The sequence below is a fragment of the Cannabis sativa genome, chromosome 2 (assembly GCF_029168945.1).
Source record: "Cannabis sativa cultivar Pink pepper isolate KNU-18-1 chromosome 2, ASM2916894v1, whole genome shotgun sequence".
NCBI classification, from domain to species: Eukaryota; Viridiplantae; Streptophyta; class Magnoliopsida; order Rosales; family Cannabaceae; genus Cannabis; species Cannabis sativa.
The window spans coordinates 76124062-76136797 of NC_083602.1; the positions used below are offsets into that span (position 1 = coordinate 76124062).

Here is a 12736-nt window from a genome sequence, read left to right on the forward strand (position 1 = left end):
TTAGAAAAGATTTGAGATCAAACGGATTTTTAAAACCCGAGTTAGGACCCTTTTTGGCCCACTGTGCTGAGAAAACGGCAGTCCGTTTTTCCCAGTACCAGAGAAAACGGACTACCGTTTTCTACAGGAACCGTGGGCATGGGCCTTTTGGTCTTTCCAAACTCGGTTTTCTCTCCATAAAACCATTCCAAACCTTTTTCTAACCCTATTTCTGATTTCCTAACCCTATTTGGCAGCCTCCTACCCTCTTCTATCAATATTTCTCTTACCAAAGCCTAATCCCTCTTTTCTCTTTTCAAAATCCTACCTCTCTCCAAAATCAATTATCTTCAATGGCTTCATCATCAAGACAAGGAAAGAGGACAAGGACTTCCATGCAACAAGAAGAGCTAAGGAGCAAGGCTAGGCATGAACTCTTCTCCCATGGAAAATGGGCAAGAAAATTTCAAGAGGATTTCTCAAAGAGGGACATACTCATTGGTAAGAAATGTGATTTGGATGCCCTTAACTTTATTAATTTTAGCACTCTTTTTGAAGAAATGGGTTGGGAAACTTTGATAGGAATTAACACTTATATCTATCCTAGGCTAGTGAGGGCTTTCTTTGCTTGCATTGAAATTGCTTGTGATCCTTATTGCATTAAGGGAACTCTTAAAGGAGTTAGATTTACTATCACCGTTGATTCCTTAAATGAACTCCTAAATGCCCCTAATGAAGGTCTTTTACTTGATCCTAGGCCTAGACTTAAGAATGATGCCTACTATAACCATGCCTCATTTACTAGTATAATTTGTGTAGGAGAAGATGTCCTTGACAAACCAAAACGCCATAACCTTACTCTTCAAGGAAAACTCATCCACTCCTTTATTTGCAACAATATAGTACCTAGGAAGGGCCATAAAGATAACGTTAGTGCTCTTGACCAAATTCTCCTTTTCAATATCATTGTCCAAAGTAAGAGTATAAACTTAGGCTATCTTATAATTCGAACCATCAATGAAGTGTTTAAGCCTAGACAAAAAAAGGCCTTACCCTTTGGTGCCCTTCTTAGTTACCTATTTCCTCTTCTAGGAATTCCTACCAATGATGAAACCGAAGTGCTAGAATTTAAGGATTTTGATATTTTAGGGGAAATCACTATCAAGGGTATGTCCTACAAATTCGATACCGATGAAGAAAGATGGATTTACACCAAGCAAGATTCCCAAGCTCAAGGAGGGGGCCAAGCAATTCCTAGTGCTAGTGAAGAAGAAGAAGAAGAGGAAGATGAAGAAGAAGTCAATCCTCAAGCGCCTCCCATGCCTCAATTCAATATTGAGGAGGCTTTTGCTCAACTTCACACATCTCTTGACACTCAATTTCAAACTTTGAGGAATGATATCAACACCATGAGGAGTGACATGGTCCAAGGATTTGAAAATGTTCAAGATGAGATGACACAATGGAGGGCTTACATGGATCGTTTTGGCCCTCCACCAAACTAGGTTCTTGCATATATTTTTTTTTTTTTGCATATTTAGTTTTTTTTATTTTGTTTTTGGTTGTGTGCAAAGGCTTCTTGCCTCTTGACTTTGTGTTATTTGGTATTTTTTTTTATGTTTTTTTTTTTGTGTTGATTGTTATTTTGGATGATATGGCTTTATTTTTAATGCATGGGTAATGTTGCTTTGTTTTTATTTTTTTTCTATATTTTGTGAATTCCTTGCCACCCTTTTTGATGAATCAAAAGGGGGAGAAAATATCTATTGATTATTATTTTATTTTTTTTTTGGCATAACCTCAAATTTTTTTTTGGTATCTAATATTTTAATCATAAGTAAAAAATTGAGGGGGAGTTTATAAATACATGCAAGGTAAAATTAAAAGGTAATTTTTTTTTTTGCACACATTAAGGGGGAGCTAATCCAATATACATTATTTAAATTTTTCTTTCCCTTTCAAAATAATCAAATATTTGATATCATCAAAAAGGGGGAGATTGTTAACTCAAACTTTTAGATCTCCTTGTTTTGATGATTAACAAATATTTGATTATTATTTGTTACTAATGATTTGTTGATTTTGTAGCAAAATTAAAAGAGAAAATAAATAAATTGGTATTTTTACCAAACTTTTGAAAGCAACCCTAAATGGATTCAACAAGCATATCAAGAGCAAAAGATTCATCAAGGGATCAACAACTCAAGACCCTATTCAAAAGAGGTCTTCAAAAGCCCAACGTCAAATGTCAACCCGAAAGTCAAAGTCAAAGTCAAAGTCAATAGTCAACTCTCGGGAAAAGTCAACATGGGATCAAAAACATGAAAATCAAGCTAGGAGGCTCATCTACATCAAGACTACTCAAAATAAAATGGTATAAATTTACTTTAGTCTTGTTAAAGTGATTTGCATAGCACACAAAGTTTTATAAATTTAAATTTTGGCCCATTCACTAACTTGTGCAACAAGTTTTCTCACACGATAGTCCAAAAATTTTTTTGATTGAATTTCTAAATCACATTTTGTATAACTAAGAGAACAAAATTGGAATTTTTGAAATCGGATAATCGAGTAAAGAGTTATGCACGATTTAGTGTCGAAAAATGCAAGTTTTGAACCTGCCTGATTTTCGGCCTACCTATTTAAAATAGGTAGTCCGTTTTTCGCAGAAAGGTAGTCCATTTTAAAATAGGTAGTCCGTTTTTCCCAGGATTCTTTTTGAAAAATGTGCTAACGGCTATAAACGGCTAGTTTTTGTTCCTACACTATATAAACTTGTTTTTTACTCAAAAATAAATATTGGTTGAGCATTTATTTCAAATATCTAACCTATCTAAGTGAGATTAATGAGCTTCCAAGTTTGAAATCCAAACAAACACTTTTCACACACTTTGAGCCAAAATTTGATTTTATTCATCTTGAGTGTGCTTGCTTTTCACTCTAGGTTTCCATTGTATCATCATATCTCTAGAGTGATTTTAGCTTGTAATATCAAACACATTTCCACATTGTGATTGAGGTGAGGTTGGCACCGGTATTGTAAACAACCCGGTAATAGTGAGATTGGCACTTCAACAATCCGAGAAAGAGGTTAATAGTCCTCGAGGGTGCGAAACTATTGTAAGAGGTTTGGAAATACCTTGGTGAAAATTTCCCGGTTGTAAGGGTTAGTCAAGCCCGTTAACTTGGCTCGATATTAGAACTCAAAGCTTGGTCCATAGCTTTGAAGAACAAGGACGTAGGTGGCATAGCTCTACCAAACCTTGTAAAAATCGAGAGTTTGCATTTTCTAATCCTTAAACTCTTTACTTTACAAGTTTAATTATTTGTCTTAATATATTGCTTGCCATACTACTTGCTTTTATTTGATTAAGTTACTAATTGCATAATTTTGTGTTAAAAGTTTTAATTTACCGAAATTAGTTAAAATTTCCAATTCACCCCCCCCCCCTCTTGGAAACATATCTTGGGCTAACATCTTTCTCTCCTTCTTTGATGCTGATTCTCCTTCTTGATTGGATTCTACACAATCTTCCACACTATGATTGAGATACCACTTGATGTGTGTGGGCACTACTCTATCACTCAAGGTTCGAAATTTAAGAGAAGAAAAGAGAAGAGAAGTGGTGGCTAGAAAGTTTTCTCTGAAAGGAATGAGATGCTTGTGCATAGTTTCCTGAAACCTTCACTTTCTATTTATAGAATGCCATCTAGGTTTAGGTTAGAATTGTATGACATTAAAATAATGAAAAATATAAATGGTAAACCCTATACAAAGTGGCCGACCATATAAGGGATAATGTGCCTCACTTTGCAATTATGCCATTTTGTTATTTTTCAATCCCATTTTCTCAAAAATACCTATTTTCCAATTCAACCATTTAAATGCCAATTCTAATTATTTAATAACTAAAAATTAATTATTAAATGATATTGTCATTTAATATATTTATTAATTAGACCTATAAAGTCTCTTAATTAACAAATAAAACCTAGAATCTCTTTTATTTACAATTTCGCCCTTGCTTAGTTAAAATTCATAAACTAGACATAGTCTAACTTTAGAATTATAATTGATTAATTAAAATCAATTAACTGAGTCTTACAAGCAGTATGGTCTCAACTAGTATGGGGACCATAGGCCTATATACCCGAGCTTCCAATAAGTCGAACCGAATTTACCAAGTAAATTCCCTAACTTATTAATTCCTTATTGAATCCACACTTAGAACTTGGAATTGCACTCTCAGTCATATAGAACGCTCTATATGTTCCACGATATAGATACGCTATAAATTATCCATTGTTATAATCCTAATTTGATCAATGACCCTCTATTAGATGATCTACATTGAATAGGAACTAAATTACCGTTACACATTCAATGTATTTTATCCTTAAAACACTTAGCTCCGTATAAATGATATTTTAGCGAAGTGAAATGAGATCTCCACCATTTATCTTTGTTTATCCAAGCTCGAAGGATATCATCGTTTCACTTCTAAATTCCTATAGAAGTTATAGACTCCATATTTATGTTAGCGCTCCCACTCAATTATACTATCATGTTCCCAAAATGTACGTATCACCCTGACCAGAAAGTAGGCTTAACTAACAAATCAAAAAACATGTATAGTACTCTTGAGATCGAACTTAATCATATCAGGATTTTGATCATTTGATCTAGGATCAACAGGTGATATTGAATTGAATAGATATTACGGTAAATTTTAATAAATCTAATCAAAGTTCAATATCGGTCCCTTTCGATGTATACTCCATACATCCGATACTGGTAAACTTTGCCAATGCCCTGGAAAGGACATAACACTTATCCAAGGTGTAAGAATACCTATCGCTGATTATCATGCCAGTCTAAATCCAGTGAACTGACAAATCAGGGAATAAACTTTCAAACATATAATTAAGATTATATTCCACTGTGCTGACAACACTATAATCATTAACAAATTCATATGTTCTAGACTTAAATAGAATTCATACATTATATGCATATAATCATGAAATAAATCATGTGAACCATGTAACATAAAATGTTATTTCTGATCTTTATTAATAAGTAAATATGATTATATTGAAATGGGTTTTATTTAGCGCACAACACCCAACATGATCATCCTCCCTGTCACCATCACGAGCACATTTGAGCAGAGACCTCAAAGAACCACCAACAACAACTTGATGGGGGAAGAAAGAAAGGAGCTTAACCCTGGTAGCAGAAGCCAAACCCTTTCCACGAACAGAAGGATCAGGTTGGCCAGTAGAATTACAAGCATCCAGGATGGTTGTATCACTGACCAGAATGGTACTCTCATGGCAAGTAATAGAGGAGGTAGTAGCAGGGGGAAAGTCTCCAAAAGACTCCCAGAACAAACCATACTGGTACGATCAACATTAACCAATGAATCATTCGAATAATAAGTAAAGGCAGGTGAACTCAAAGAAGGATCAAGGCCAGACCTACTAAAGGAAGGTATCATAGCAGTGTTGGATATATTTTACCAAGATCTAGATTTACTAACAAGTATGTTTCATTAACATCCTAATATGAATTCTAAAACAATGAAATAAACACATATAAAGTTTAGGAAACCTTACATTGGGTGCAGCGGAATATAATGACTCCTTCCGTTCAGATATCTAGCCCTTGATTCCTTTCTGTAGCAGAGCATTATCAATATCTGAACCTGGATCTCTTTCTCTCCTTCCTTTGATGCTGATTCTCCTTCTTGTTGGATTGTTTTCCACAGTCTTACACACTATGATTAAGATACCACTTGATGTGTGTGGGCACTCACTCATTCACTCAAGGATTTCGAAAGTTTAGAGAAGAAAAGAGAAAGGAAGAGGTTCGGCCTATAGAGAAAAGATAGAGGCTCAGTTTTCATCTGACAGAAGTTCACAAAGTTAAGTGTGAATGAGAGCCATCACTATCTATTTATAGGTAACCACCTAGGTTTAGGTTAGAATTATTTGGCATTAAAATAATGAAAAAATAAATGATAAAAGCCTATAAGTGTGGCCGGCCATGGGCCTTGGATAATGGGCCTCACATTTTCAATTTTGCTGTTTTATCATTTCTGCATCTCATTTTCTCAAAAATGCCAATTTTCAAATTCAACCATTTAAATGCCAATTATAATTATTTAATAACTAAAAATTAATTATTAAATAATATTGTCATTTAATATATTTATTAATTAGACATATAAAGTCTCTTAATTAATAAATAAACCTAGAATCTCTTTTCTTTACAATTTCGCCATTACTTAGTGAAAATTCACAAAGTAGACATAGTCTAACTTTAGAATTATAATTGATTAATCAAAATCAATTAACTGAGTCTTACAAGCAATATGGTCTCAACTAGTGTGGGGACCATGGGTCTATATATCCGAGCTTCCAATAAGTAGATCAAGAATTTATATCTTAAATTCACTGACTTATTAATTCTTCGTTGAATCCATGCATAGAACTTAGAATTGCACTCTCAGTATATAGAACGCTCTATATGTTCCACGATATAGACACGTCATTAGTTATCCATTGTTATAACCCTAATGTGATCAATGATCCTCTATATAGATGATTTACACTGTAAAGGGATTAAATTACCGTAACACCCTACAATGTATTTTATCCTTAAAACACTTAACCCTGTATAAATGATATTTCAGCTAAGTGAAATGAGATCTCCACCATTTATTTTCGTTTTGTTAAGCTCGAAGGAAATCATCCTTTACTTTCTATTCGCCAGATAGAAGCTATAGATTCTATATTTATGTTAGCGCTCCCACTCAATTGTACTACCGTGTTCCCAAAATGTACGTATCACCCTGACCCAAAAGTAGGCTTAACTAGCAAATCAAAGAACACGAATAACACTCTTGAGATTGAACCTAATCATATTAGGATTAAGATCATTTGATCTAGGATCAACAGGTGATATTGAATTGAATAGATATTACGGTAAATTCTAATATATCTAATCAAAGTTCAATATCGTTCCCTTCCGATGTATACTCCATACATCCGATGCTGGTAAACTTTGCCAATATCCTGGAAAGGACATAACACTTATCCAAGGTGTAAGAATACCTATCGCTGATTATACCATGTCAGTCTAAATCCAGTGTTCTGACAAATCAAGGAATAAACTTTCGAACATATAATTAAGATTATATTCCACTATGTTGACAACACTATAATCATTAACAAATTGATATGTTCTGGACTTAAATAGAATTCATACATTATGTAAATAATCATGAAATAAATCATGCGAACCATGCAACATTAAATGTTATTTCTGATCTATATTAATAAGTAAATCTGATTATATTGAAATGATTTTTATTTAGGGCATAAAACCCAACAAGCAGTAGCATTGAGATTAAAAGGAATAGGGATCATGAAATCTGTTGAGTGGTGATTAAGGATAAATTGAGAAGTAGAACTTATGTTGTTGCTAAGAAAAGAAGGGAAGCTAATAGTATGACTCAGGAAATTCTTTAATGGAAGATTAAGGTCAATAGGGTATAACGTCCCGATTTTTCGAGACGTCACACTCGCTAGTCCGTTTAAAACTATTTAAGATAAAGACAATAAAAGACTTCTTTAATGAAAAATAAATAAGCATGAGATCTCATTATTTTTAAAACAAAACATTAATTTATTCATAACCTTTAAAATATAAAGCTTTACAAAAATAATTTGAAACATAATCTTTAACGAAATATTTTTAAACCAAAACATCGTGATAATCCCCTAACATGTAATCCACACCTCGAGCTCGCCATCCTCACTATTCAGTTTTGTCTTTACCTGCACATAGAGTACCCATGAGCTAACGCCCAGTAAGAAGAGCTATGTAGGACATAACCACCCAACTAGATAACATAGCCATAAACATAACAATATCACAACATCAAATCAATTCATACCATACTTTCGTCCATATATCAACATATCATATCACATATTATTTTCACATACGATATAACCTCATGTCACAGTGTGATCTTAATGCATGCTATACTCACACACATAGCACACAGTATCTTATCGCACATTGTCCTCATATACGATAATCTACTTCCACTCATGTTGATCAGACATGAAGTGTAACCTGCCCTGCCTCGTGCTGTTCTCACACTCAGCATCTAATAGAGCAATCCCTTATCACAAGTTGTACTCACCCATGATAGGATAACCTGCAAGTAAACCCATACAAGCAGCCAAAAAAAATATCCTACAGTGCTTTGCTACACCAGCAGCAGAAAACCTATCCTATAAGTGTTATTCTCACACAAACAGTCAAAAGCCTCGTGTTGTTTATGTTAGTAGTATTAGTATGTGATAGTGATAAGGCTTTTGACTGTTTGTGTGAGAATAACACTTATAGGATAGGTTTTCTGCTGCTGGTGTAGCAAAGCACTGTAGGATATTTTTTTGGCTGCTTGTATGGGTTTACTTGCAGGTTATCCTATCATGGGTGAGTACAACTTGTGATAAGGGATTGCTCTATTAGATGCTGAGTGTGAGAACAGCACGAGGCAGGGCAGGTTACACTTCATGTCTGATCAACATGAGTGGAAGTAGATTATCGTATGTGAGGACAATGTGCGATAAGATACTGTGTGCTATGTGTGTGAGTATAGCATGCATTAAGATCACACTGTGAGGTGAGGTTATATCGTATGTGAAAATAATATGTGATATGATATGTTGATATATGGATGAAAGTATGGTATGAATTGATTTGATGTTGTGATATTGTTATGTTTATGGCTATGTTATCTAGTTGGGTGGTTATGTCCTACATAACTCTTCTTACTGGGCGTTAGCTCATGGGTACTCTATGTGCAGGTAAAGACAAAACTGAATAGTGAGGATGGCGAGCTCGAGGTGTGGATTACATGTTAGGGGATAAACAACAATCCATAGTACAAAATCTCATAAACACATGAACATCAAACCCACAATAAAGTTGTATGTTTCAATATACACCCTGTGCATAGATGTCCACTCTTCTTACCTCAGTTGTTAAGAACACCTTCTTGCTACTCCAAGCACCTCAATGAGTTTCCTTGTTGAGAACAAGATCCTAAACATTCATTAACACAACAATACACTCAAAATACATTCAAGTATGAATCTTTATACTCATACAGAAACTTACGTAAAGATATGTAACACATAAATCAGTTTCACTTGCATGACACACCCAACACAATCATTTATAACTATAATTCACACCAACACATTGCATGTACTCATATGAATATTTTTAACGTAAAATATATATTCATATAAATACTTTTTACGTGAAATTTTACTAAAATACTATTTATTAACAAAATATACAATTATGTAATTATTTACCAAAATCAGAAACTAGCATATTTCTTAATTATTTATACAAATTATAAAACATATTTGATCTATGTAGAATTACGTACAATTTCTTATCCATATTTATGTATTAATTTACACTTCAACTGTATATAAAATACTGATTAATTAAATAAATAAAATAACAAAACACCTCAACCTAGTCTTAAATTTATTTCATAGACTAGAATTATATTGTAACATCATATTGACAGTTCCCAAACAGTGAACACAATTTTTAATATTTACTCTATTTAAAACTCAATTAAATAGTTAATTATTCACAAATAATTATAATAAATACCTACAGTAACCAATAAATTATAAAACTCTTTTTATTTCGTATCATAAATAGTATATAGCATTAAAAAAATATTTTTAGCATTACTTAACTATTTTTTCATAATTATTTTAAGTATTAACTAAATAAATTCATGAAAAATACTAAAAATGATTAAAAGTCAAATCTAACCATTCTAACACCGTTTATAATCTGTAATAAGCCACAAATAATTTACTTTGAATTTTCTGAGCTACCTAGGTATTTTTCATAATTAAGTTTAGAAATAACACAAATAATTCATGAAAAATACAAAATTGACTAAAATTCAAATCTATCAATTTTGTAACATTTTATATATGATAACTAATCATATAAAATAAACTTAGATTTTTCTGAGTAATCTAAGTATTTTTCCTAATTAATTTAACAAATAAATCAAATAATTGCAAGAAAATTATGAAACTTTACCAAACACCCTAAAATAATATGTAGAATCGAAATCTACAAAAAATATGGAAAAAACACCTCAAAACTACCCAGATCGTGGTCGTCGGCGTTCACGTCGGTTTTGTCGCCAGCAAAGTGTAACTTTGTTCCCGATTGCTCTGGACGCGTCCTTTCGATTGGGGAAGCTTTCCACAATGCTAATGACCTCAAAACAATCAAGAACTACCCAACATAACAGCCCTAATGCGTCAGATCGGAGTCATCTTCTCCAACTTCGGTGTACCGTCAATCATGGAGCCAAAAATGGCAATTTTTGTTTGGGGCCTTAAAGCTTCGATTCTTCACGTCAAAACGTCTTCTAGGAGTCCCTTAAGTTTAAACAAAATCTTATTTTAACCCAGAAATGACTCTAACACATTTGAATCCAAGATTGTTCAAGAACGTGGATGAATGTGCATGAAAATGGTGAATTTCATTCTGGGCGTTCAAGGGCTGTTTCAATGCGTTTAAACCCCTAATTACAACCTAAGAAACCCAATGAAAACTCTCCAAACAGCCTAGCTCTCCAAGAACTCAAATCTCTCTTTCTCTCTCTAAGCTTCACATGAAACTCTATCGGTCTCTCTCTCTCTCTGCACACAGCCTCCTCCCTTCAACTTCTTTATGCGTTCTAAACCCTAAAAGTATCTCATAAGCATCCTATATATACTCCCAAACTCTAATCTTAACCCTAGATCAATAACTTAATTTTTTTTTTTAAAAAAATAATAAAATATATATATAAAAAAGTGTATCGTATGTATATACCATAATCTATAATAATAATAATAAAATAATAATAAATTAAATACAAATATGCTACAATATATTTACCCATATTATTATTGTTAATATACCTATAATACTATTCATAAATAATTAAATATTAAATTATCTCTAATATAGTTTAGTTATTTATCTAACATTATACACACCCTCAAAATAAAATAAAAATAAAAGAAATTTTATTGTCACTAAAAAAATCTCATACTCCACTAAACTCATAAATATTCAAAATGATAAATTATCTCCATTAGTAAACAAAATAAACTAAGTATAAAAAAAATAATTACCCTTCAAGAAAAGCGGATATTACACAAGGTCCACCTCAACCATAGTGATGGCAGGAGGATGAGGATACTGGAAAGGTATAGATTTATTTGAAATCTTCTATTTTCCTCTAAGAAGAATGGTAAAGGGACAAGTAGGAGCAGTATGATTCTCATCACATTTTGCAAGTAAGCACGGTAATAACGTTTAGTGTGATCTAACTTTCCACAGAAGAAACAAAAGTCAGGAAGCCTCTCATATTTAAAATCTAACCACTTGACAAACTCTCTTCCCCTCTTAATGAATCTGATATTCATACCTTTGCGTATAGGCAAATTAACATCTAAGAGAATCCTTATTCTCAGGTACGGCCTAGTACCCTCCTTGACCGTATCCTTATCAACCTCTATAAGATCACTAATTTCAGAAGCAATGAACCTAACCAACTCATATGACTTACACATAAAAGGGATACCATAAACTTGGATCCAAAAGGGGACATAATGAAGGTTTTCAGGAGTAATGGGAAAGGAACTCTCAGGGGCAGCAAAGATAGTAATACTTTGAGCAAAGTGCCAAGGTTGGCCTTTTAAAACTCTACCCTTATCCCCCTCACACCCAAAGGTGACCAGGAAAAGACCATCGACATGTTCAGAAACAGAAACAGGAAAATGACACTGCGACGACCAAATACCAAAAAGAGCTTTCATTAGAGAAGGGCAATTAAAGGGCTTGACTGTGTGAAGCTTAAGGAGGAGACTAATGGGGGTAGGAGAATCATTAGTAGGGTTAACATTGTTAAGAAATTCATCCATTTTCAAAGAAAGAAAAACAAGTAGCAGACTGAAATCAAAGAGAAACGAAAGAAGAGAGAGAGAGAGATGAGAAGAAGAGTACTTGAATCGTGCTTTATAAAGGAAAATCAATAGCCTCTTAAGATCAATCTCAAAGGTCTCCTAGTTACATCCCTAGCCATGGCCAGAATAACCACAATGATGGAGGGGATCAAAGTAGCTTTGGGATACCATACGTCAGCCTCCATTTTGCAATCTCCAAGAAAAGATAAGGGAGAAAAGATTTGGTTTTTATGATGAAGAGGCCAAGAGGATGGAGAGAGATAACAGATGGAATCAAAAAAAGGGAGAAGATGGAGTGTTGAGCAATAAATGCACTGACCAAAATAAATGGGATGGGAAAGAGAAATAGTATATACCTCAGAGCAATAAATTCTCTCTTTAATGAAAGAAAAAAAAGATATATGACAGTAGCATAGTAGAGAAGAAAACAAGCCACCACTAAAACAACTTGGGTGGACGACATCCTCCATTAACGGGACCAAAATCTCACTCACGGAGAAGAGGGATCTCATGCTTACTAGAAGACTCCCGAAAGAGAAAAGCTATATAAAATTGATTTGACATGTTTCAATGTAATTATTTTTTTTTAGGCTTTTTCATTTTTACACTTTAAAATAGTTTTTTTTTTTTTATTTTTTTTTGTTTTGTATTTTTATAGAATTCTATA

At 33.3% G+C, this 12736-nt stretch overlaps 1 protein-coding gene across 1 annotated transcript; it reads right to left on the reverse strand.

Moving 5' to 3' along the window:
* Positions 1-8771: 8771 nt before the first annotated feature.
* On the reverse strand, positions 8772-12157 carry LOC133035131 (uncharacterized). Its single transcript, XM_061110907.1, has 2 exons — positions 10202-12157; positions 8772-9106 (listed from the first exon to the last, which is right to left on the reverse strand). Exon 1 carries the CDS (start codon positions 12025-12027, stop codon positions 11239-11241), a length of 789 nt encoding a protein of 262 aa, XP_060966890.1. The 5' UTR covers positions 12028-12157; the 3' UTR covers positions 8772-9106; positions 10202-11238.
* Positions 12158-12736: the final 579 nt, after the last annotated feature.